Below are 26,730 nucleotides of genomic sequence, written 5' to 3' on the forward strand. Positions count from 1 at the left end.
TATGTAGCCAGGTCTTGGGTACAGGGTAATTCATTATATTATCCTCTATAATTTTCCTTTTTTTTTTTTTTTTTTGAGACGGAGTCTCACTCTGTCGCCTGGGCTGGAGTGCAGTGGCCGGATCTCAGCTCACTGCAAGCTCCGCCTCCCGGGTTTACGACATTCTCCTGCCTCAGCCTCCCGAGTAGCTGGGATTACAGGCGCCCGCCACTTCGCCTGGCTAGATTTTTGTATTTTTTTAGTAGAGACGGGGTTTCACCGTGTTAGCCAGGATGGTCTCGATCTCCTGACCTCATGATCCGCCCGTCTCGGCCTCCCAAAGTGCTGGGATTACAGGCTTGAGCCACCGCGCCCGGCCCTATTTTCCATATGTTTTAAATCATTGATTAAGATATATGTACACCTTGGTAAAAGAGAGAAAGCCTTTCATGACACACCCCCATTGAACATGCCACTCATTTTCAATAAAGTGAAAGGCGGCATGGTGAGAGCAGCGCACACTCCACTTCCTGCTGAAGTCTCCTCTCAGAACAGACCCGACCCTGGAAACCACTCACCCTCACACATCGCCCCCCAGTCCTAAGCCTCAGACTCCTTCCCTGGTTAGGGTCTCCCAACTGGGATTCATTCCCTGGGATTAAGGGTTGTTCTCTTCCAGCTGCTCTGCTGTGGGGACCTCACTGGACTCCCTGACAGCTTCCAGAGCCTGAGCTGGGTCAGAGGGAGGAGACTGCACTGAACATAAACACCACCCTCTGCAGGGCCCTGACAGAGGTTGATGCTGCCCATCCTCCCCTCAGCCACAGCCCCAGGGACAGAGAATGAGGCAAGTGCTACCTCTGTCCGCTCCCATTAGGGCCCCGCTCTGCCCAGCCAGAGCTCCCTCTCCAGGAGATTTCAACTCTGATGACTTTTCAATCCCTCTTCCGCCCTGTAGCTGGCTGGAGACCAGGACCAGGCAGTGCCTTCGAGGCGGATCCCCGCTCAGGGCACCCGTGCTGGGCCAGGGGCAGGGCTGAGCAGAGCATCCCTCCTCCTGGGGCACCACCTCTCAGCAGACCCCAGGGAGAAACTGAGGCCTGGAGACAACTGAGGTCCAGGAATAAAGGAATGAGAGGAGGGACAGGAAGGAGAATCCAGCCTCCTGCTCACACACAGGCCCACTTTACAACAGCTCCTGTTTCCTCAGTGCCTACAATGTGCTAGGCATTGAGCTAGTCACTTTGTGCTGTTGCAGCTAATGCAGCCACTCTACCCATTTTACAGATCTGGACAGTGGGTTCCACGAGGGTGAGTGGTCTGCCAAGGCCATAGAGCCACGTGGCAGTGCCGAGGCTTGAACTCAGGTTGTGGTTTCCCTTCTGAAGCTCTGCACCCGGCCAGGTCTCCCCACATCCCTGGGAAGTCTGCAGAGCCAGCCCTCCTCACCCCACAGGCAAGGAGAGCAGGGCCCTGAGCAATGCCAAGACTTGTGGGATTGAGGGGCACTCTGAGTCGGAGGGAGGGGTCTGGGTGGGGTGGGTGCCCACCAGGAAGTGCTCAGTACTGAGATGCCCGAGGCCATAATCAAGGTATGAGGCAGGTGGGCAAGCAGGTGGGCAGCCAAGTAGGCGAGATGCTGGGATGTGTCCCACAAGGAACAGGTGGGCTTGGCAGCCGTTCTGCCTCCAGCCCTTAACCACAGGCCACCAAGGCAGAGGCTGTCCCACACCACCCAAACAGAGAGGGAGTCCCAATACTGTCTCTGTGCTTGGGTGGTGTGGGACAACAAGGGAGTCCAACAGGCCCCAGGGGGAAGAAAGAGATGGGGTGGAACACGTGAGAGGGGAACAGAAAGCCACAGTCAGACAGAAGGAGGCAGGGAGCTAAGGACAGACAGACAGGGAAAGAGGGGGCAAAACTGTGTTCCGGTTCCCCTACCCGCAACAGCGCTGCGGGCCACCACTCTCCACATGGAACCAAGCATCGAGGCCGGCCCTGCCTCTCCTCACTGCCCCCAGCCCAGGCCTCCAGCGAGTGGCAGGCATAAAGGTCAATTGGGATATAAAGCGGAATTTGCCTTCCTTTCATTTCCAACATGTCTGGGTCATAAAAATGCTAGCTTAGTAGGTTGGGAGAAAAATGAAGGTACACAGTTCCTTGCGGCGGGGGTGGTGCGGGGCTAACCCTGCAGACTAATGGGGGTCCACCCTTGCTGTGGGCACCATCCTGTCCCTCAGTTCCACACCCAGGCCCCGGGCTGGCGGCTTCCCCAGTTTGTCTGTCTGTCTGTCTCTGGGCCAGGCACTGGAAATTGAGGGGATGACCAAGAGCGGTTCAGCCCAATCCTGCCCTCAAGGTGCTCAGGAACTGTGGGGAGAGACACGATTCCTGCAAGAGCCCCCACATGCCCTGGGAAGGTCAGTTAAGTCCTGCTGAATTCGAGTCAGTCTAACTGCCCACAAGGCAGCAAGAAGGGCATTTCAGGAGGACATGGCCTGAGCAAGGCAGGAGGCAGGCCTTGGAAAGCACAAAGCATGACCAGGTGAGGAGGAGCGCGGTCACCTCAGAGCCTGCCTAATCCTGTGCTCTCATTTACAGAGAGGGCAGCCACATTACCTAAGGTCACACAGCGAGTCGGCAGCAGAGGCAGGCCCCGAAAGCAGGACTTGGGCCACAGGTGGCTTCACTGGCAAGGGAAGACCTTCAGCCCTGCCTTGCATAGAGAGCCAGAGATCACCCCAGTGCCCGCAGCAGGGCCACCCAACAGTATGAAGGGCCAGAGAACCCCAGGTCAATAAGTCCCCATGCAAGGAGGCTCTGGCACACCTACCAGAGTCATCGGTGGCTCAGTGCGGTGATATGCCCCTTCCCATCACCATGCTCCCCACCCTTCATGACTCAGGCCGCACCCCTCAAAGCCCCCTTGGATGCTCCTTTGGCAGGAGATGAGGACAAACATGACCGGGCCCTGTGTAAGCCCGCCACACTACCAGCTCCCACTGTGATTTTCACCTGCACCCAGAAAGGTGCACGTGATTCTGTCCATTTCCCAGCTGAGATGAATGAGATTCAGGAGGGTCAGACTTTTGGGGCCGGGATCTGCACCACCTACCACATGCTGCCTCCAGAGCCGGTGCTGTGTTCCACACTCCATGGTCTATGCACCAGGCATTGCCCTGGGCCTTGCTGTGCACGCATTTCATCCTCACAGCGCCTGTTAAGTGGGTGCTGCAGGCATCCCCATTTTACACACAAGGAAATGGGGGCACAGAGAGGCTCTCCCAGGCAACAAATGGCAGAGCAAGGGTATGAAGCCAGGCCAGCTGGCCCCAGGGTCCATGCGACAGCCACCACATTACTGCCCCTCGGGGATCCCCATCTGGCTGGCCCTTCCTCTCTCTGGTCTCCAGCGCCCAACTCTGTCCATCCTCAGGCTGGAGGCTGGGGGAGTAATGGGTTAGGGTCTGATGAGGCCCAGGAAGGCCCAAGTGGGCAAAAGCCATCAGGGTGGGAGCCCAGGGGAAGAATGAGCCTCTCCCAGGGGGCTCTCACCTCTGCGGCTTCACAGGGACTGCTCAGGGACCATCTGCCCAGTTTATAGGTAAGGAAACAGGGGTCCCAAGAGACCTGGTGACTTGTCCTCCCACGACACCCTCTACAGCAAGAAGGATGAGGAGGGGTTTGGAGGCCTTCTCCCTGATCCCCGGACTGTCTTCGGACCTGCATCTCAAGCTCCCCGCTCACATCAACAGCCAAGCAGAGTCCTGCCCCCAGGGTCTCTGCACATGTTACTGCTCTGCCTAGAACACTCTTCCTCACAGCCACAGGACGGCCCCTCCACTCCATTCAGGTTCTGTACAAAAGTACGCTCTGCAACAAGGCCTCCCCACCAACCCTGTCTAGACTGACATCCCCTCCGGTGCGGCTCTCCAGCCACTCCTTGCTTTGTGATTCTGCAGGGCACTGCTCCCCTGACGATGCATACTACATGCTTTGTCTTCTCACTGCCTGCCTTCTCCCCCCAGTGTGGAAGCCCATAAGGGCAGGGCTCACCCGTGTGCTTCCTGCGTGATCAAGTTCACTTCGAATGCACTTGGAATGCACCTGTCATCACTCGGGCAGCCCAGGCCCAATCTCAGTTAAATCTGAATTCCTGAGATGGGCCAGAGTATGAGGCTTTTCTAAACTCCCCCAAGTGATTCCAATGTGCAGCTGAGATGGACCGCTGCTCTAGAAGAGCCGGGCATGGAGGAGATGGCCAGTAGGTTCAGTAAATGAACAAATACATGCATGACTCTTTACAGATGGACAAATTGAGTTCCAGATGGGAGAGAGGAAGCCAGAAGCCAGCAGTCATGAACTTGAGGACCCCCCGAGACTCAGCCCCCACCTCAGCCCTTCCACAATGCCACACATCACATCCAGAGGCCCCATCAGCTCCTAGCTGGGCTCCAGGAGCCTACGGGGCCTGCCTCCACAGCCTCTCTAGGAGGTCTTCCCAGAGGCCCCCAAACGCCTCCGCGCTTGCCTTTTAACTCTGCAGGAATGAGCCTGTTTGCCCATCCAGTCACCGCATGCTAAAGCTGCCATCCTATCTGCTTCCACTCCAAACCCTCCCAGACCTCAGGGTGCCCCTTGGAGGAAGCAGGCTTGAGAGGACTGCAGGGTGGGTGGGGCACTCCCTGGAGAAGAAAACCAAGGACTTGAGGCATCTGGGTCAGTGGCCAACTGAGGTTACTAAGTGTCCAAAAAAAGACCCTGGGCTCACAGTCTCATCGGCCCACTGGGGATCCAGGAATCTAATGCTCCCTGAACTCCCCTGTGATTGTGACAAGCCACTAGGCTTGAGAGCCGCTAAGCAAAGCAACTTCTACACCACTGGCCCCACTCCACAGGGAAGGGCCTGCTCAAGGGCACACAGATGACTGACTGCCAGTAGCCAGGGGGGCTCTGAGCCTCCCCTTAGGGCTGCTGGGGCTGCCCAATGCCAGGGTTCCCCTCCTTCCACGTCCCTTCGCCTCTCTATTCAGGCTTGGGTCTGGCTCTGGTCTGGAGGTTCCCCCTCCCAGGCTCTCACCACAGTGGGGGTTTGGGGGAAAAAGAGACTATCTCAGCAGGGGGCTTCTCTGACCTCCCCTCAGGAGAACTGCCCCGGACAGTCACCCTCAGCAAGACCTACTTCAGACAACCCTTTCTCTCCTTCCCCAGCACCTCATGAGCACTCCAGCGTCTATCAAATTCTATTCTGTATCCCCAGCCTCCCCTGAGCACCTCCTGAGGGCTTTGGGCACATTATCGCTTCTACCAACTGGGTATCATCACATCCATTTCACAGGCGAGTAAACTGAGGCTTGTAGGGGCCATGCAGTAAGTAAGCATAAGGCCAGGTCTCAAACCCACCCCTAGCTGGTGGTCAAGAAGGAGGAGAGCAGAGTGGTGAAAAAAGGTAGATTCAGGGCCAGATGGCCTGGGCTCAAATCCGGGCTCTACCACTTACTAGCTGTGTGACCTTCAGCAAGTTGCTTAGCTTCTCTGTGCCTTAGTTCTCAGTTCTGCAAAACAGGGATAACAACTGTGTACCTGCCCCTGGGGTTGCTGTGAGGGTTAGGACCAGCCTGGCACAGGGTAAGTGCTATGTAAATGTTCTAATTATTTCACCTCAGTCACCTCTTAGAGAGGGTCCCTCTTTGCCCCCCACCCCCAACATTTACAGTTCTGTTGGGACAAATCTCTAATGACCACCTAAAATGGTACGTGGTGATCCCCTTTAACAAGCAGCAAAGCTTTAGGTGAAAAATTCCCTGAGTCAGTGGGGACCTGGAGAAGGTGTTTTGGGGGGAAAGAAACACATCCAGCTGACCCTGGATGCCACCAGTAGTGGGCACTAGAGGGCACTGGCTTGACCCACTGGTAAGGTGGGTCCAGCCACACCCATCCCCACAGCCAGGAACTCGCAGGGAGCTCCCAAGACTTTAGCTCCCAAGACTTCAGCCCAGCTGTTGCTGCAGACATGAGGGCTGCAGAGGCCTCCTTCCCGTTCCTCATCCCTCCATGAGTCCATTTGGTGAGGGTTTCCTGAGGGCCACCATGGGCCCACATCAGCTGGGAGTTCCATAGGTGGGGCGTAGAGCCTAGCAGGGGCCAGCTCCGTCTCTGTCTCCTCTACTCATTTCTGTGCTTGTAGCTTGACAGCAGCCGCAGACAAGACATAAGTGAATCGGCATGACTGTGTTCCCATTAAAGCTTTATTTATGGACACAGAAATTTGAGTTTCACATAATTTTCCTGTATCATGACATTATTTTTCTTTTTATTTTGTTTTTCAACCCTTTAAAACATAAAGGTCTTTTTTAGCTCATGAAGTGTACAAAACCGGGCCAGATTTGGCTCCTGGTCTATCGTTTGCTAACCTCTGGGCTAGAGGGGACACCAATAGCAAAAAGGAAAACAAATGTGTTCATGACCACGACTGTGATGAGCGCCATCAAGGAAAAGAACAGGGAAAGAGACAGAATAGCCAAGGGCCGGGGAGCTTCTCTGAAGATAAGCCATTTAAGCTCAAGGCTGAATGAGAAAGATCCGGCTTCAAAGAGTGGGAGGAGAAGACTCCAGACAGCGAGGCAAGCAGGTGTAAAGGCCCTGCGGTTGGAAAATAACATGGTGTCTTCAAGGAGCATAAAGAAAACAGTATGACTGGTGTGGGCAGTGCCCGGAGAGACAAAGGGACATCAGGGGCATCAGGTAGCACAGGGCCTCTCAGACAGGAAAGGAGTTCACATTTTAATCGAAGAGCAACAGGAAGCCAATAAAAGGTTTAAGCAGAGGGTTGAGTGGATTCCATCTGGGTTTTAGAAAGATCTCTCTGGCTGCTGAGTGAAGGTTTGGCTGTGGAGAGGCCATTCAGAGGCAGGGAGAGGAAAGATCGGGCTTCTGTAATGGGCTGGGTAAGAGACTATGGGGGTGGAGGCCACGAGGAGTTGTCGTGTCCAGGACAAGTTCTGAAAGTGCAGCCTGCAGGGTGAGCTGATGAACAGAAACACGGTAGTCAAAACTGCCTCCAGGTTCCTTGGCCTGGTCAAGATGGGCAGGCTGCAGTAGGGTGGGTGGGCTCTCTCTAGAGTTCCTCCTGGTTGTGTAGTGAAAACACATAAAGACACAAAGCCACGTCCTCGACAGAACATCTTGTGGGATCTAAGCCAGTGTTCCCCCAGGGCCACACCCAGAAGCAGCCAAAAGCCTAGAGGGCACGTACAGCCCAACATGGGACTAGGGAACTCACACCGCCAGGCTGGGGGTGGCACGCAGAGGCCACCTCTGCTCCCCCTCCCCACGCCCCATTTCGTGATAGCAAGAAATTCTCATGACCCGAAGTTGTCTGCTCAGTCTCAACACTGAGTGCCGCGCTCGTGGCAGGAAGACACAGAGGCCCAGCAGATGGTGGGAAACTCTCCGGGATCAGCCTTAAAGGTCACCGTCTGGCGCTGCCTGCCCACTCCATCCTCTTCCGCATCAGCGGAGTCCCTCATGCTGACTTCAGGCCCAGCTACAAGCTGTGCTGTGACATTTCCTGTGGGCTGACTGTGTGCCAGGCACCATGCTAGGCCTTCTTGGACCTTAACTCTTTTTTTTTTTGAAACTGAGTTTCACTCTTGTCACCCAGGCTGGAATACAATGGTGCAATCTCACTGACTACAACCTCTGCCTCCCGTGTTCAAGAGATTCATCTGTCTCAGCCTCCCAAGTAGCTGGGACTACAGGTAACTGCCATCACGCCCAGCTAATTATTGTATTTTTAGTAGAGACAGGATTTCACCATGTTGGCCAGGCTGGTCTCGAACTCCTGACCAGGTGATCTGCCCACCTTAGCCTCCCAAAGTGCTGGAATTACAGGCATGAGCCACCACACCTAGCTGGACCTTAATTCTTCATCCCCATGCTGTCCTATGAGGCTGGCACCATTATCATCCCTATTTTACAAATGAGGAAACTGAGGCAGAGAAGGGTTAAGCAGTTTGCCAGGGTAGTCAGGCCTCAGGCTGCCTGGCTCCAGAGTCCAAATGCTTCCCCCCATGCTGTGCAGCGCCCCCTTCTCCAAGCCTTAGCTTTTCCACTGCAAAATGAATAAAAGACTCAAAGAAATTATTTCTGGATCCCTCTGAGCTCTTACAGGTACAGAACTTGGAAACTGCTTCCCTCCGGGGGTGTCTCCAGTCTGCTCCTCCTACCCCCAACAATGACTTCTCAGGAAAAGGATTTTTTTTTTTTTTTTTGTGACAGAGTCTCACTCTGTGACCCAGGATGGAGTGCAGTGGCACGATCTCGGCTCACTGCAACCTCCACCTCCCGCGCTCAAGTGATTCTCCTGCCTCAGTCTCCCGAGTGACTGGGATTACAGGCGCATGCCACCACACCTGGCTAATTTTTGTATTTTGAGTAGAGACGGGGTTTCACCATGTTGTCCAGGCTAGTCTCAAACTCCTGACCTCAGGTGATCCACCCTCCTTAGCCTCCCAATGTACTAGGATTCCACATGTGAGCCACCACGCCAGCCACGAGGTCTTATGGGCTCATTCACATATGGTGTAAATAACTGACATGGTAAGTGGATGTGAGGTAACTAGTGGATCAGGGATTCAAACCCAGGCCTGAACGTGGGCTGGGCCCCCAACAGTGCATTGTACAGGCTACAACCACTGGGCTTGGGGGCCCACCCAAAAGTATTCTTCACACCCATCAGCAGCCCTGTCCTGAAAGAATGGGACAAATTGCGAATGAAGGAAGGGGTAGGAGCAGGGAAGTTAGGGATAGAAGCTGTCAGACCTATGAATTCCCAGAGTCAGGCCTTCTGGTCCCCAACAGAGACCCGTTCAACTCCCACTTCTGACTCAGCTAATTTGAGCAGGCAGTCTCCCAGGAGTCAGGCCTGGGAGAGGTGACCTGGCTTTGAGCCCTGCCCTGTCATTTTATCAGGGTTCAGCCTCCATGCCTGTAGAGCAAGAGGTTGGCCCCTTCCAGCTCTGAGGCTTGTGAGTTTTGCTCACATCCTGACCCTGACTGCACCCCATTCGCATTCTCCATGCAGGAAATCACCCCCACACCCAGGGCTCCCCTCTGAGCCAAGCACCGGAAGTCCACCTCTTGCAGGAAGGAAAGCTGTCATCACAGCCTCTGGTGCCAAGTTCCCAGCAGGCCACATTAACCCATCATCAGGGGAGCAGGACAGGGGCTGCAGTGGTGCCCTTTGACATGGACACCTGGTAGTGGGCGCAGGTCCCCTCCCCCAAGGCATCCCTCTCTCACCCTCTCCTTCCTGAGGCTCCTGCTCCCAACCTCCCTCCCCAAAGTTCAATCTTTTTGCTTCTGTAAATGGCTTTTAAGTTTCTCACCCAGCCTCTTGTTTCTATCAGTTTAATTATTGAGGAGGCCTCTTGTCGCCAGCCTGGAACATTAAGGCCGTTAAAAGGGACTGAGGGAATGCAGGCCACAGCCGGCTGGCTTCCTCCCCACCGCCCCTCCCTTTCCTTGTCCAGCTCTGCCCGCCTGTCCTGCTTTCTTCTCCACTCCCCAGGTCTCTACCTCCCGGTCCTGCCTTGCTCTCTGTGCAGCCTGGGGGGGCTCCTGACCCCTGCCCCAACCACTTCATCCTGTGTCCTGAGGAGGCACAGACCAAACTGAGACTGCACCATGCTCCTCTGTGTCCAGACAGGGGACATCATGAACCCCAGGATGGTAAGGCTCTTCACCCCAGGCCCTTCACCCCACCCTGGCCCTTCCCCACCCTGGGAGAGGTTAGCATAGCAGCTAGAGCCCACTCCCCTGTCTGGGGCACTGAGCATCTCATCTCAAAGTATCTGTGTTCCCAAGAACACACCTTAAGACCCAACTCTGAGTGACCATTCCTTGAGCCTTCACCATGTACCAAGTGACAGGGCACTCTCAGCTCCTTTGGCCTCTCTGCCTCCCTGTAAAGTAGGCACTCACTCCGCTCTGAAAAACAGGGGAAGGGATCCTCACCAATGTCACAGGTTCAAGGGCTGGACCAGGCTGTTTTACCATCTTTCTGAAAGACCCAGAGTCACTAAAGGAGTTTAATTACAAGCTCAGATAAAGAGAATACAGCAGCCTCACTTATGGGGTGGCCTTCCTCGAGGCTGGGGATCTGTGCCCCACCCTGCCAGGCTGACAAGGAGGAGTCCAAGGGCTTGTCCCCTCTGCTGGATGGCCCATACTGCCTCAGCTCCCAGGCCAGGGCCAGGCGGGCTGAAGTGATGACTCATGTGGCCTGAGCCATCACTAGGCCCTGGCCTGGGACAGCCTAGCCAGCTCCTCCTCTCCTCTTGTGTCCAGTCCCCACTGCAAAACTGGGTGCGGTGGGAGGACTGAACCAGGCTACCATTCCCGAACCATCCTGCCAAAGAACTCTGAAAGATTATCAGAGCAACACAGCCCCCAGGGATTGTTCCAGCTGCCTATCGCGAGGGCAGAAATGCTTTCAAGTTTCCTGCTTCATCTTCAAACTACGCACATCCATGTTCAACCACTGATCATAAAAAAAAAAAAAGCCATGTACAAATTTTGCAGTCTTCATAATGCATCCATTTGTTTTAAAATTAAAATTGTGTTTTCATCCAACTCATCAAGTAAAACCAATACTCCAGGAAAAGCCTTATATTTGAGGCCCACAGAGCATACCAGAGACATGGCTGCATACACAGGTAGGGGCACACGTGTTCTTCAGCCCCAGAGCAGCCAACAGCAAAAGTCCTGCCCCACCCAGACATGTGACAGCACAACTCTGGCCTCCTCCCTTTGCCACCCACAAGCTTCCTCACCCCCACCCCAACACTGGGACCATCCTCTCCCTTCATCTCCACTTCTACCTGGGCCCCCAGACATGCCCCCAAATCCTGATGCATCATGGGAAGTGGGCCAATGGCTTCCAGAAAGAGTCCCGGTGACTGTGGTCCAGCTTCAGCTCTCCCCACCATGCCTGGTGCAAAACAGCCTCTCTCAGTCTACTTCCTAGCCCTGGAGACTTTAGGGAGACAAAGGTCAACTCCAGAGGCCAACAATCTGACACCAGGGTGAGGGAGGGACCACACAGCTTCCACTGTGTCCCTTCCTCTTCCCTCTCCCCATTCTCTCCTCCACTCCCCAAACACACAAACATGCACAAACACACACACGCACACACACAGAGCAAACAAGGCAGGCTCCAAGAGAGAAACGGGCACATAATTATTGGTAAAATGCTTGTAATGTTTTTCTCTCTACCCGGTAGCTTTCAGTTGTTTTAGCAGCTTAGCGAAGCACTTGGCTCCAATTGAATTGCAAATCAGCAGCTCTTGCCCCAGGAAGAGAGGAAAGGAGGCGGCAAGGAGGGGCTGGGAGGGATTCCAGAAGGAAAGGGAGAAAGGTGTGCAGGGAAGAAGGGCAGAAGGAAGGAAATCACAGAGGGAAGCTTGGTTCAGGGCCCAGGGCACCAGAAACAGAGACCGCCTACTCTTTCAGGCCTCAGTTTTCCCATCCTCATCTGCATTCTCTGCAGGCTCAGCAGCTCCACACCCCATCCAAAAAATGAGGACACATTCTCCAACCATAATCTCGGGTGGGACAGGAGGGCCACAGGGAGCTTCCTCAACTACCCAGAAGAAAAACATATCTTTCTTGGGAACTGCAATTATATGAAAACAATGTCAAAACAAAAGTCTTGCTTTTTCTCCCTGGCAATCTCCAGCATTCATATTTCCATTCTTCTTATCTGTCTGTCTGCCTTTCTGTCTATCCACCTGCCTATCTTTTTATCTGTTTGTCTACCTATCTCCTCCTCCCTTCTGTCATTCTCCAGAACATCCTTTTCCCTCCTGGTGCAGAATTCCCTGGAGAGGAGTGGAGTTGCTCACCAAGCCTCCAGCGGCAGGTGCTGTTTCAGCACCTCGGTCAGCGCCACAAGGCTGGGTCCCGATGCCTTTCACTCTGCTGTGCCTATGCTAAGACCACAAGATAACATACTGAAACCAGGAAGAGCTGCCCCAAATTCTCGGACACTGCTCTGAGGGAAAAACTGTCCCTTGGAGTGAGGAAAAGAGGAGGAAAAAGGGGCTGGTCGGCCAGGCCTGGCACCCTGGGGCGTGGCAGGCAGAGACCGCTGGGGGAAGAGCACCTCAGGGGACCAACCAAGGCACTGACCTTGAAGAGGCGAAGGATGTTGGCCACCATGATGGAGACCGAGCTCCCTGAAGCACCGATGACACCCACCACGCGTTCAGGCTTGGTGATGATGGGTGGGCCGCCACTGCCACAGCGGACCTCCGTGCCATCCTTCTCGATGAGCGCCTGCACAAAGGTCAGTGACTGCTCGAGGGCATGGGTGTCCCTGGAGCAGGTGTCCAGAATGCGGGCACCCAGCGTGATGTTGGGCAGCAGGTCCGGGTCGTTGTTAATGCGATCCAGGGCGAAGAGCATGGCCTCCAGTCGGTGGATGCCCTTTTCCTTCTTAAGTTCTCCACAGGCCTTGCCCTCTGAGCCCCGGCCATGCACCGGGAACAGGCCTCCCAGTGTGATGTCCCCATCTATGCGGATGGAATTCATGTGAGGGTGGCCTTTGGGCTTCCCCAGGGAGGAAGGCATCCAGGGACCGTAAAGGCTGAGGAGCAGGCAAAGGGGCAGCCGGGCCCACCACCAGCCCAAGCCTCTCTTCCCAGGCATCTCGGAAATCCCTAGAGACCCATGAATGGCAGGCCCACTCCTAGCCCTGGCAGGCCCCTGGCCCCACGGCCTGGGTGGGCATGGGCAGGGCAGCTTCAGCAGCAGGAGGACTGAGGGCAGCCAACCGCATAGCCCATGCTACTACCCTCTCCCACCTCCTTGTCACTCGGGCCAAGCGCAGTTGCCCACACAGTCCAGGCCCACAGACAGCAGACAGTGGCCGGGGTTGCAGGAAGGCTCTGATCCTTGTCCCGTCCTGCAGGCCTGTTCTCGGTGGATGACTGTGGAAAGGGCAGAGTGCTCCTAGCTTGGCGTATCTTGGCATCAAGGAGAAAACAGCTCCAATCCTCTCCTCCTACCAACCTTAGAAGGGGAAAAGAGAGACAGAGTATCAAACAGAAGCCCAAAGAAGACATTAGCTAGTCTCATCTCTCATCACGAGCCTGAGAGAAGGAAATGCTAGAGGTTATCGCCAAAGACTCCATAAATCTCCTGAACTTGGTTTCCTCTCCGCCGTTGCTCAACTCTGGCTTAAATGGGAGAGTGTAGGGCAGAAATTAGGTCATGTTTGAAGCTTCCTAAGGCCTGTACCCACTGCCATCAGTAGCCCGGGCATCAGAGAGCACACGCCCCAGGAACAGCCTCGAACTAGCTTGGGAGGAAGAGCGGCCTTCCTCAACACACCCACATGAAGGAGAGCAAGAACAGGTCCTATGGGCCCAATCCCATTACAAAGATGAGGAAACTGAGGCCCACAGCAGGAGAGCATTTTGCCTGAATCACACAGGGAGTATGCAGTTTAATTACAAGCTCAGATAAAGCTTAGACAATGCCTACTACAGCCCAGCTTCCCTGCTCTCAGCTCTGGAACCCAAGACACTTTGGCTCTTCAGGGACTCAGGGACCCAGGAACACAAATAAGGCCCCCTCAAGAAATCATCCTGGAATGTAGTGGTGTAGGTTGGGCCAAGGGAAGACCAGGGAGGAGCTGAGGCTGTGGGGGTTCTGGATTTTCATCCTGAATCAGGGAGCGCAAGGTGAACCCTGTACTCTCCTGCTTCCACCCCAGCTACACAGCTACCCCAGGCAGAGCAGGGGAAAGGCAGCAGCCCCTGCATGAGGAGCAGGCCTCCACTCAGCTTGCACATCCGTCCTCCCTCCCTCCCTCCCTCCCTCTCCTGACTTTCTTCATCTCTCCATTTCTCCACTGCTCTTTCTCCCCACCCCACTTCCTCCCTCTGAGAGCGGGGCTCGGGTTACGGCCTGAGCTACTGCACATTATTAAGATCATCATCATTATTATTGTTGTTGTGATTAAATATTTATCTGCAAGGGTAGAGAAGAGAACACCAGCCCTTCCTCATTCTCACTGCTAATTTGGGCTAATTTCCCCTGGGGGTTCCTTCCCTTACCCCAGCCTCCCCACTCAAAGCCAGCAACCTCCCTCACCACCACTTCAGAGGCCACAGGGAGAAGAGATGGAAGCTGAGTCAGGGCTTGGCTGGGGGCCAAACCCAAGGCCCCCTTCCCCAGGGGTTTGGCAAATGAAAACCAGCAAGTCACTTGTCCATTCTGTGCCTCAGTTTCCCCAAGCAGTTGGAAGAGGAGCTTGTGTTGGGATTGAGAGGCTTCCCCAGAGATGTGGTCTCTCCATCAAGACCAAACAGTGGTCTCAGGGTCATCCCTCCCCCACCTGTCATTCCCCCTACAGAGGCCTGACTGCTCCAGTTCTGGGCCAAGGGGAGGGAAGGAAGCTGCAGTGCCCCCAGAGTCCAGCCTCAGCTCTTAAGCTTCTCCAGCCTTCTAGACCCTCATTTCACATTTCACCCCTTCCTCAAAATGCTCCCTTCGCATTACCTCCTCGGAAACCAAGAATGTGGCTACTAATTCTCCCTGGCCCTATGCTGCAGGTGAACCGGTAGCCCAGAGGTATCACATAACTCTCCCAGAGTCACACAGTGAACCAAGATGCATCCAGGACTGGAAGCCACACCAGCCACATGGGGAAGCCCCAGCAAAGCTGACAGAAAGTTTCACAATACCACCCTCTCCCCTGGAGCCAGGAGCTGGGGACCTAGGACTGGGGGCCAAGGCCAGTGCTTTGGGGAAGGCTTAAGAGCCATTAAAATACAAAGTGGGGAGCTGCACCTGTATGGAGCTTTCATCATCACTCATGCCTTCCTGTGAATGAGTTTACCAGATCTCTGTCCTAGATGGCTATGGAGAGTGAAAGGAGGTGGGGTATGAGTTGCTAATGCCAGTACCAGGTAATTCAGAAGAGAAACCAGAAGAGCCATAGATGAATCTTACGGTCCTGCTGCAGTAGCTAGTGATAAGGCGCATCCCTGCTAGCTCTCAGGAAAATCTGTAAAATGGGTGCGTTGGAGTAGAATCCAATCTGGGGGCCATACTGTCCCTGCTGACATATTTTTAGTTGCTGCAATGATGGAGGGGAGTCAGCTACTAGCCTGTGTGCAGGCAGAGGGCACAGATGCTAACTGGCCAGCTGTGGGTGGGAGAGCCTGCACAGTTAAACACCATCCTGTCCAAATGCCAACGGTGTCCTGTGGAGAAATCACAGCAAATGATAACCACTGCCATGTGCCAAGCACTGTTCTAAGTGCTTTACCTACATTTTCTCATGTAATCCCCACATCCCTATGAGCTACATGGTATTTTTATCCCTATCTCACAGATGAGGAAGGCAAGGCACCAAGTGCTTAAGCGACATCTAGCCAGGGGCACAGAGCTTGTGCAGGCTGCCTGTGCCCCTGGCTGCTCCTCTGTGCTGGCCCAGAGGATCTCTCAGGCCTTGCCAGCTCTAACGTCCTGTGAGTTTACGATCGGTTTCCATGAATTTCAAACGGAGGGATTTTTGGCATCATGACAGGCTGTGTGCTGGGGCTACAGCAGGGCAGATTCAGGCTGGGAGACCAGTACACAGCAGCTTTTGACAGTCAGGCCATGCTCAGGCTTCCAGATGCTTCGTGAGGGCTCACACAGGCTTCTCCTTGAGGCCAGAGCACGTCTGGGCTGAGCAGTACGTGCGCACACGCGCACACACGCATACACACACACACACACACATATACATACACACACGGGGAAGGGCAGACGCCATGGGGGAAGGAGGCCTCCAAGAGGAGAAAGGCAAACACCCGCAGATTAGAATCAAGAGCCTGGAGTCCCAAGCTGGTCAGATCCCCTGCGAGACCTCCCTCCCACAGGACTGGGTCCCAGCCCGTGCCCACAGGTCCCTGTCCACCCCTCAGTCCCACCAGGCCTGCCTTTTCTGAGCTTCTCCAGAGAACTGGGCAAGCCACTGCCTCTTTTAGCTTCCCCTCCCTCCTTTGATCATGTAACAGGAACAAGGGAAAAGTAAAAATACCCCATGAGTGAAAGAAGCCACTGAGAGCAGAGGCTGGGTGTGGTGGGGTGGGTTGGGGTGGGGGCCAGGCGGATGATCCCTTCCCGGGCAGGGCCTGCTTCCTTCTGCAGAGGCGGGAGCTGGGGGCACATAGAAGGGGTCCTTCTTTAAAGTCCTTTGCCCAGTTTTCAGACACTCCCCCGCCAATTCCAAAATAGCCAGGAGAGCTCAAGCCTGGGTCAATTAGGGGCATCCTTCCCCAGGTAAAATTGCCGGGATGACTGAGTCCAAGCCAGTGTGGGCCCTACTCCCAGACAGGCCTCTTTCCCCGTTCCTTTCCCTCTCCCTTCCCCACCACCCTCTCCCAGTCTCTCTCCTCTTCTCTGGCTCCACTAGGTTCCTTGGCTCCAGGAGATGACAGAGCCAGGCATGGAGGAATGAGAGCCCTGAGGGGCAGGGATGAGAGCGACTGGATCACCTCCACACAGCAATAGCTCTCAGGCCAACACTGTTTTCCAGAACATTCTTTCCAGTGAATGGGGATGTGAGGGGAGCTGGCTGGGGAGAGCTGCAGGCTATCCCTTTCCTCCACCAACAGTCAGAGTAAGGGGGATGGGGGAGTCCCCACACATCCCAGCTGGGACCTCTCTGATATCTAGGGCTTTTGTGCAGGGACTCCAGGAACCTGCCTTGTGGCCACTTCTAAGTCCCCGCTCCCATTTTTTTTTTTTTTTTTGAGACAGGGTCTCACTCTGTTGCCTAGGCTGGAGTGCAGTGGTACAAACATGGCTCACTGCAGCCTCGACCTCTCAGGCTCAAGCGATCCTCCCACCTCAGCCTCCTGAGTAGCTGGGACTACAGGAATGCACCACCATGCCCTGGTAATTTTTTCTTTTCTTTTTTTTTTTTTTTTTTTTTGTAGAGATGACATCTCACTATGTTGCTTGCCCAGGCTGGTCTTGAACTCCTGAGCTCAAGCGATCCTCCAGCCTCAGCCTCCCAAAGTACTGGGAATACAGATGTCAGCCACTTTGCCCCAGCCCACTTCTTAGTATAATATTAACAAGCAGGACCTTCATGCTTTTCCAACTTCAATCCTTCCCCCTGCATCCAGGGTCCAAGCCAGAAAGAACCACAAACCACAAAACAACAACCAGATCCGAAGAGAACTGCTGTGATTTACCAAACCTCCAATTATTTTTTGCTGAGTTTCCTTTTATTCTTCCAAAACTAAGAAAATAGAATAAAATCCAAACACCAGAATAAAGGGCAAATAGAGGGAACAACCTTGTCCTTTGCTCCCCAGAGTCAGGGTCATTGCCAGAGCCCCTGGCTCCTGCTCTTGGCCCTCTGAGGGTCAGCTCCCATAGGAAAGGGGCTTGGGGACTCAGGCTTGAGCCCCTTGGGGTTCAGCAAAAAGAGCCAGGCCAAGAGCTCCCTCCCACCTTCCTCTCAGCTCCCAACCTTCTCTGTGTTCCCACCCGCACTTCCTTCATCTCCATTCACCTTTGCCTCTGCAGGGCCCACCCAGCCCAGGTGCTCAGGAGTGCTGAGAATTGTGAATGGCTGTGTGGAGTCTGGTTTCAATTCCTGAGCTGTTTAGATGCCTCATCGCCCACATACCGCATCTCCCAGAAGGGGGATGGCAGCGCCACTGTCCCAAAGGGGAAATGAGGGAGAACTGGAGGTCTCTCCCCTCCCCTCACCTCTGTGACCCCTCTGCCATCCCTCTGGGTCCCCACTGGCTGGGCAGAGGTGTGGTTTGTAGGACAGGACAGGAATCGGTCGTCAGAACTGTCAGAACTGTGCCACCCCTGCCAGCCATACTGTATGGGGTAGGGGGATAACCAGTTAGCCCTTCAAATCCTAGCAGCACAACTCTGTTCGTGCTGACCTCTGCAGCCCAGCCCTGCACAGAGCCTGGCATCCCCAGCAGGCTTCGTGGAAGTGAATGAATGATGTGATGTGAGCCAAATGATTCCTGGGCCTCTCGTTCAAGTAATCTATTTCTGTGTTTAAGGCCCCTTCCATAAGCAATTCTTTAACCCACAGGAATGATTCTAATGGTGGAATGTGAGGCATAGTTTCAGGCAGGGAAACTAAGGATTGATTGAGCTATGAGAAGGCATCTTGGAACCTTCAACCCACCCAAGGCCAGCTGGGGCTTTATTCTGCCTAAAGAGAAGCCCTGCTCCCAGGCAGTCAGCCAGAATGGCCACAGCCACGTGCTAAGAGCTAAGAGCAAGAAGAAGGGCATAGTGGGGGTCTAGCCCCAATCCTCTTCCCTTTCCCTCCCCGCTGAGCTGCTCCAGCTCACCAGCCTGAACCAGGAAGCCTCCTGATGCCAGAAACCCCAGACCCCACTCCACAAGCTGTCCCCTCCCTGTTCTGCCAAAACAACAGGGCCCTGATTCAGGGGCGACTGTCTCTGTGATGGGCATGGGGGATGCCCCAGAGGAGAGCAGGGAGGGAGGGCAGGAGGGAGTCATTCTTTTGCCTAATGCTAGTGTAAACTTGGCGCAGAAAACTTTAAATCCATTGCCCCTGCATTCTCCCTACGATTCCCTCTAGCCTCCTCTCTGTGAAGCTCTCCCTTCAAGAAGCAGCTGATATCCTTCCTCCTCCAGGAAGCCTGACCTGATTATTACAATTCTTGTTATCTCCTTCCTCCGCAGTTAATGACACAACACAGAACCTCTCTCGTGTTAACAATGATGAGGCTGGGAGCACATTAAAGGCCTGCATGGACAGCACTGCCCTCATCTCTATGTCCCCCATGCCCAGCCCAAGATTCAGAACACAGGAAAGGCTCAGTAAGTGACCAGGCAAAGCCAGGTCCCTGCCCAGAGCAGAGCCCAGGACAGGGGATCTGCAGCAGTGTGCCCAGTCCAGAGTGGCACTCGGACCTAGCACTGAATTCTCACAACTCTGTTGTGTGCTCAAGCACAGAAGACAGTCCCCTCTGCCACAGCCATTCAGTCCCACAGTGTGACATTCAAAGGTGCTCTGAGCACCCACTGTGCGCCAGGCCCTGCTCTGGGTGGGCACCGGGGAAACATTGGGAGTGAAACAGACACAAACGCCTGCCCCATGGAGCCCATGTCCCAAAGTGGGTGGGCACAGGACAGACAACAAATACATGAACACATAGACAGCTGGAACTTCAGGAGATCAGGGGATATGACAAAAAATAAGGCAGGTAAGGGGACAGGGAATGACCCAGAAGATTTTTTTTTAGAAAAGAATAATCAGGGAAGGTTTCTCTGAGGAGATGGCATTTGATCCTAGAGTAAAAGCAGTAAAGGCATGAGCCACGTGAACATCTGGGAGAAGAGGATTCCAAAGAGAAAGAACAGCAAGTGCAAAGGCCCTGAGGTGGGCACAGGCCGGGCACCTGATGTTTGAGGATAAGCAAGGAGGCCAACGTGACCAGGGAGCAGTGGGGAGAGGGTTGATGTGATGTCAGAGACGGTCCAGAACACAAGATCAACAGGTGCCTTATGGACCACAGTGTGGACAGGGAAATGAGGGGCCACGGAAGGGTCTGAGCACAGCACAGGCAGGGACTCATCACCAGAGAAACCTGAGACCTAGAAGGACAGCCACCTGGAAAGGCCACAGCAGCTCACAGCAGCAAGTCCCACCAACAAGGCAAGCACATCTCATCAGCCCTTGGGTCACCCTGCTCAGCCTAGAAAATGCCCCACCCTGACCTTCCTCCTCTCCCAGAGCCAGGGGACCAGCCACCAGGCTCATGCTTGCCTGGATCTCCTCCCCCCAGTAGGCCCCAACCATACAGACCCCCAGGCCCCTCCTCCCCATCCCTACATGCTACCGTCTCCAGTTTTCCAGCACAAGACCCAAGTGGGCAAGTGGCTTTGTTTGCAGCTGTTACTATTGTAAGCTTTGCCACTAATACTGCTTCTTCCTCTCTCCTCCCTCTTCCTGTCCCCTCAACAACCCAGTACTGCCCTGGAAAGCTAGGGTCACTGGCTTAGCCCAATCAACATCCAAACTGCACAGCAAGAACATAACTGTGGTTGGCGGGGAGACTTCCATCCCTTAGCTGCACCAAGGTCAGGCACTGAAAAGGGGCAGTGAGTGGCACCTGAGAAGCAATCACCCTGCACAAGCTTAGGAATCAGGTCGAGTCTCCAATATTTATTTCTACATTTAAACCTAAAAATAACCCTGTGGCAATGACAGAGTTTTTACTAGAAGTCATGCCCCCAACCAGGAAACCGATCCAGGGGCTAGCCTGTGTCACCCTAAGGAACAGAGGGGTGGCTGGGAGGGCCGAGTGTGAAGGACTGGGTGGCACCCAAACCTCCTGATTCCCATGCTGGTGGCCCAGCCTGGGGAGAGCAGCTGCCCAAGCTCTCCTGGGACTCACCGTCATCACAGCCAATGGGCGGCCAGTGCCTTCCCGGGAGAACTGAGAGCCTTAACTAGACACCACGGCCTGCCTGTCAGCGTGGCTCGGCCCCAAATGGCATGGGCTGGCATTTCCCAATTACCACAGATAATATCTACCTTAATTGAATGGGGTCCAGATAATGTCATTATACACTGCGTTCCCCAATTTATTTAATATACGTGTGTACACATATATTTATGCCTCACTGCTGCCACGAGATTGCTAAATGGTGAGGTTAATAATAAAACATTTCGACAGGAGTCATCAGCTTTAATTTAAGGGGTGATTTTTACTATCCTTGTGGTGCTCGTTTTTCCGGGGAGCCAAGAGAAACATGGACAGACTGGAACAGTCTCTCAGGCCTGCAGGTGAGGAGGTGGGGTGGGGTGGGCAGGGCCACGGGGTGGGCTGGCTGCTAGCTAGCAGGCTACATCTCTTCTAAGCAAGTTCCATTGACATGCCTCCCTTCCAGGAGCAGGCTCAGGCAAGGCAAGCCAGGTGGAGGGGAGAAGTGGGAAACCGAGGCAGAAGCCCCCAGGGCAGGCAGGAAGAAGGAATTGGTTGTGAAGGAGGAGCTACCAGCCTCAGGTTCATCTGGGAGGCAGTAGGGAGAGGGAGGCCAGAGACAGTACACAGACAGAGGACAGACATAGACGGCTCGCAGGACCCAGAAAAAGCAGCCTGTACTCTACAAGGACCAAAGGCAGCAAAACCCTCTAACTTAATTTTTTATAATCCCCTGCTAATTAGGACAGAGGTGACACTTAAGGAAATGAGCCCTCTCCGTTCTTTCCAGGAGCCATCAGGCTGAGTGGGAGCGACAGAGAGCTGGTGTCCACTGCTCCAGGCCCATTGCCCAGCAGTGCAAGCCCCATTAGGCCACCAAGACAGCTAGCAGCCCTTCTGCAGCCCCAGTGAGTGGGGCCAGAGCTCCAATGCTGGCTCCCCGCATGCCTTCTTCAGGAGGCAAAGGCGGCCACCACTCTGCAGAAGTGAGATAACCTTCGAGCCAGCAGCCAGCAGGCCCAGCTGCCCAGGCTGCCAGTGTGGCCTGCCCACTGAAAAGCTGGGTTCTAGACCGAGCAGAGGAGGACAGTGGGGTGGGCAGATATCTTGAGGTGGGTGGTAATTAGAGGCTGCCGGCTCCACACTTGTCTAGGAGAGAGGACACATCTATTGGCTGTAATTATTCAGTTCAGGAGTCTGTGGGTTCTGCTCCCATCTTTTGCTGCCAGCTGTCCCCCTGCGGCAGGGCGGGTATGGGTGTGGCCACACATCCTGGCGCTGGACTGTGGACCCCTTAGGAAGTGTGTGGGGGCTGCAGAGCCCTTCTGGGCCTGAGCCTGGCCCTCTGACCCTTCTGGCTAGCACACTGCTCAGTCCCAGGCTCACTCATTTGCTCACTCACTCTCTCATCTACCTCGGGCTGCCTGCCGCTGTGCAAGGCGCTCCCTCCCAGAGACGTCACGCCTCCAACGGAATGAAGCCGCCCAGACGCAGGTCGGGGGGAGGAGGGAGGAGGGGAGTAGGAGGAGCGGCCTACGCAAGGCCACTGAGGCCCAGAAAGCAGCTCAACTCCTGACATGCTCCCACCTCCCCTCCGCCTGCTCAGGACCCGTGCTTAGTGAGGAGCTACATGCCGCCCCCCTCCCCACCCCCATCCACCCCCCGCCCCGGCAATATATCTGGCTCCTGAAAATGCCTGAGAATCCATGAGTAGAGTAGAGCACTCCTTTGGGTTAAGCAATGCCATCTTCCTCTCCCGTCTCTCTTAAATGCAGATGCCCCTGGAAAGGGTAGTCCCTGAAGTGGCTAAGGTGTGGTGTGCGAAGGGATAACTTTTGGGGTATTTTTGTCCCTGACAGCTGTGAAAGTATTGGCAGGTAGGCAAAAGCTTATGTGTAAAAGGACAGAATTGGAGGAACATGAAGACAGTGGCCACCCAATTCACAAGCAGACATCACGTCCAGCCCAGGGCTGAGCAGAAGCTTGGAGGCACCATCCTCAAAGTCCCCCGCCCACCCCACCCCAAAGACAGGATCTGACTAAGGGCTGGTGAGGCCTTCCAGGAAGTGGGAGAGGGGACAAGGCTCCAACCGCAGCCAGGCCCATTTCAACGACTGGTTCAACAGTCCCCAGGGCCTGCCAAGAACAGGTGATGAGGCCCCTGCGCTGTGGGTGATCACACCCCGGAGTGCCTAGACGCCTCTCTAGTCCTCCCCTCTTCGTGGAAGCTTCCCCCTACCTTAGGTCAGAAGGCCCTGAGGCCCCTCTGGACTCCGAGGAGCTGAGCATGCAGACCCACAGTCTGAGGCCCAGCATCCCATTGGGATCCAGGGGAAAGTGGAGCGAGCCCAGGACACATCCCGGGAGTGTGGGGAGATGGGAATGAGGGCATTCTTCACGTCCACCATTGGCTGGCCCCGGGGCAGGAGGCTGAGTGCTGCAGAATGGTAGGGTGTGGGACGGGGTGCTCCCTATGGAGACCCTGGGAGCACTGGCCTCCCCGCCTGCCCGAGGCCCCCACTCACCCCATAACGGACAAGGTGAGGGACTATGATGGAAACACACACGCCCCTCCCTGCTTGTCACCTCGGGCTTTCTGCCAGACTGACACAGGGGCAGCCACCGCTCTGACAGACACGTGGCTTCGGGCACCCAGCTAGGCAAGCCTAGCTCAGTTGGTGTCCGGAAAGGCCGTGTTCTCCCGCGCCAGGGGCCGGGAGGGGAGAAAGAAGCAAGGCGCCTCCTCCAAAAGGGACTGAAAGTCTGAGGGCGGGATGTCACTCGGGGCCTAGGGGCAGGGGGCGCTCGTACGTTCGGGCCTCAGGACTCCCTGCCGCCGCCAATGCTGCTGCCCCATCTCAGCACAACAGCCTCAGACCGCCCTGGTGCGGGGGCGCCTCTCACAGTCGGAGCCTCCACCTCCCGGCCCCACCCCCGCGCGGGGAGGAGACGGCTCCCACCTGCGAGAGCTGGGAAAGACCGACCCCGGAGCGGGGACCCCCAGCATACACGCGCGTACACACATGCACACACAGAGACCACGGCCGGTCCGCTCGCCCGGCGGCCGCGTAGACGCGCGGGTTCATCAGGGTCCCGGGGAGGGACGAGTGTCCGGAAAGAGCCTGACTCTGAAGTCCTGAGGCTGCGAGGAGACCCCAGACCCTGGAGACCGCCACAACCCGCCGAGGCCACGGGCAAGCGGTTGCCGGGCTCCGGCCGGTGGCGAAGGCGGCGCTGGGGCGGGCGCGGGAGCCGGACGCGGTGCCTGAGAAAGGAGCCCAGGCGCGCGAGGCTGGGTGCCCTCTCACCGGGAGACTGCCGGGAAGAGGGGCAAATAATGCCCCGCGCCCCCGCCTGTCCTGCCTCTCCGCAGACTGGGATACGCTAATGCCGCCGCCCCCACCTGAAAGCTGGCACGATCCTCTATCCTGTGGAAGCCCCTGTATGCAGAGGCAGTACTTTCCACCGGGCCCGCAAGAAAAGCCTCTGCCCCATTCCCTCCCTCAGGGGCATCCGGAGAGCCTGCTTTAGCCCCAAGGGGAGACCCTCTAGTTCGGGTCCCGAGCCCTCCGGCCCCTAGGGCTCCAGGGGCGCCGGCTCTCTTCGGGGCACTCCAAGCGCGGGAGCTCGCCGGAGGCCACCTCCCCGAGCCCCAATGTCCCCGCCGCAGCCCTCGCCCCAGGAGGCCGGAGGGCACGGTCCCCTCTGTCCGTCCCCCTCGGGCCACAACTCACCGCGCGCCAGCAAGGTTTAAGCCGCGGCGAGGGGTCGGAGCCCCGGGGGCGCAGGCAGGCGACAGCCGGAGGCACGGTTCTCGCGGTGCCCAGAGCCCGGGCCGCGGCGGGCGGCGCTGACGCTGCGGACCGAGCGCGCCGCGGAGCCACCCGGAGTCCCGGACGCAGCAGGGATGAGCTGGCGGCCGCCCGGCCGGAGCCGCCGCCAAGCGCGCGGCGTTCGGCTGCTGCTCCGGCAAGCAAGCAAGCGAGAGGGGATCGGCGGCAACCCCTGCTCCTGCTGCGGCGGAGCCCGGCGTCCGAGCCGGAAGGAGAGGGAGAGGCGGCAAGGGGAGTGAGTCTGGCCGAGAGCTCCGGGCTGGGAAGGGAGCGGAGCGGGAGCGACCAGCGAGCGCAGCCGGCCGAGGTGCGGGCGCCTAGCGGCGCCGCGGCAGCGGCAACAGCAGCAGGAAAAAAAATGAGAGCGAGCTAGAGAGCGCGCTGGAGAGCGAGCGAGAGAGAGAGCGAGAGACGAGAGAGCGAGGAAGGCGCTGAGAGGGGAGGCTGCGGGAGAGGGCGGGAGCGCCGGGAAGCGCAAGGGGGCGAGGGAGCCGCAGCCGCTGGCCCCGGCACCCACAGCCGCTGCTGCACCAGAGGAGGCGCGAGGCCAGCCCCGCAAGTTTGCGCTGAAAGTACCGGCCAGGCTCACGGCGCTTCCGCCGGCCTTTTAAAGAGAGAGCACCTGGAGCCCACCTCCTACCCCACACCTCCACCTCCGGAAGGCCAGGGCTCTCGCGGCGCTCCGCCACCCCTCCACACACGCCCTGCTGGCAGCTCCCCTTCCACCACACCCCACCGGCGCCCTCTTCCGGAAGCCCCCCCTTCCTCCTCCCAGTGCGCCTGCCAGCTCGCCTACCCCGAGGACATGGCAGGGACCCCTTCTCACCCCAAAGGGGGAGGGTCAGGAACATAGCCTCCCCAACACACACCCAGAAAAGTACAGCAAAGCACAGGGACGCAGAGGGGCGCGCTACTCCCACCCTGGTGCGTCACTGGAACCTCACACATCCGCGCGCACGTGTTGTATGCCCCCATGTGGCATGTTCATTTGCACACCCCACTGATCCTGGTGCAAGTGTATAATAAGGGGAGAAACTAAGGCCCAGTGAGGTGATTCCACTTGCCCCAGATCTCACAGCCTGTCCGGGGGACACTTTCCACAGAGCCCCCTTAACACCTAAGAACCCCACCAGGCTAGGGAAACACCGCACCCGCTGGTCTCCCTCCAGCACTGGTTGGCAAAAGTGTAACAGGTGGCCTCCTGGTCGGCAGGCTGCAGTGAGACTCGGAAAGAATTCCTTAACCAACCATAGAGCCAGCTCGCCTCCCTCCCAGAGGGGGCTTGAAAACTTTCAGTTGGTTAGAGGCAGGCAGCCGGGGAAGTGAGGGAGCCACTGCAGCCCTCTTAGGATTGCAAGAGCATCTCGCCCCAGACTGCAGAAGTGGCTTCAATTAAAGCCGTGATGTGTGACTGTCCTTGTCCTGGGGAGGGCGCACAACACTGTGCCAGGGAGCTGGGGGAAGAAGGCGGCAGAACCGGAGAGGCTGGCCAGAGGCTTCCCTCCCCATCAGTACTTTGACCCCCAGCTGATCTGCCAAGTGCTACCTTGTGCTTGACGATGCTCAGGCCTGGCAGGACTCTGCCACCCTCACAGCCCAACCCTAATTTCTACAGGGGAAATTAGGTGAGGGGAATGTCTGGGAGGGTCTGGGAATAACAGGGACAGACCCCCACCGCCTGCAACGGGACTGCCCTTTCTCCCTCCTTGCCCCTTTTCAATGCTCCTGCCCCTTCCTGAAGACCTGCTCGGGCTCCACCTCCTCCAGAGCTCCAGACTATGCTAGGCCAAAACCACATCTCGTTCAGCATCGTCTGGCCATGGAGCCTGGCACCATGCCTGAACGGTAGTGTAAGCTCAAGGATTGTTTGGTGGGTGAATAAATGTTGGCAAAGCTTGCGTTCTCTTTGCTGTCACATGTAATGGCCCAAATACATGTCTCATTTACCTAATCAGTCTGAAGTCTCTGAGGGAAGCACCCAGATTGTTCATTCATTCATGCTTTTTTTTTTTTTTTAAATGAAAACAACACTGGCTGAGGTCCTGCTCCATTCCCAGCTCTAGGTGTACACACATGACTGAACGCAATTCTGCCCTTGAGGGGTGCACCCCATGGTCATTTGGACCCCAGCACCACACATTTTGTAGAGATATAAGCAAAGGCTGTGAAAGTTCCTGCTGCCCAGCAGCTCTGCCCAGCCATGTGTGCACTGCTCTGGGCTTGCAGGGAACTCAAGTTATTCCTGGAGAGGCCATGTCCTTGGGAATAGCCTGCTTGGGTTCAAATCTGACTGTGTCACGTGTGTGTGTGGGTCACATTACCCAAGGCCCTCAGTTTCCTATCTGTAGAACAAGGATTACGACACTAATCTCAAAGCAGAACTGCAGGTATGGGGCGTGCATCGTTCACTGCCAAGA

At 56.1% G+C, this 26,730-nt stretch overlaps 1 protein-coding gene across 6 annotated transcripts in view; it reads right to left on the reverse strand.

The window, feature by feature from the left end:
• Positions 1-25,247, reverse strand: part of GRM4 (glutamate metabotropic receptor 4) — a 125,026-nt gene extending 99,779 nt beyond the window's left edge. For 5 of the 6 annotated variants that reach the window (XM_033216831.1, XM_033216830.1, XM_033216827.1 and 2 more), the window contains exons 1-2: positions 24,215-24,926; positions 12,172-13,053 (exon numbers count right to left, since the gene is read on the reverse strand). In XM_033216831.1, coding sequence (XP_033072722.1) covers positions 12,172-12,690 — 519 coding nt within the window. In that variant the 5' untranslated portion in view covers positions 12,691-13,053; positions 24,215-24,926. Of the gene's footprint in view, positions 1-12,171; positions 13,054-24,214; positions 24,927-25,109 lie in introns of those variants that run through there. The other variant, XM_033216828.1, reaches the window with a different exon arrangement.
• Positions 25,248-26,730: the final 1,483 nt, after the last annotated feature.

The sequence above is a fragment of the Trachypithecus francoisi genome, unplaced genomic scaffold, assembly GCF_009764315.1.
Source record: "Trachypithecus francoisi isolate TF-2019V2 unplaced genomic scaffold, Tfra_2.0 Lachesis_group10, whole genome shotgun sequence".
Taxonomy (NCBI): domain Eukaryota; kingdom Metazoa; phylum Chordata; class Mammalia; order Primates; family Cercopithecidae; genus Trachypithecus; species Trachypithecus francoisi.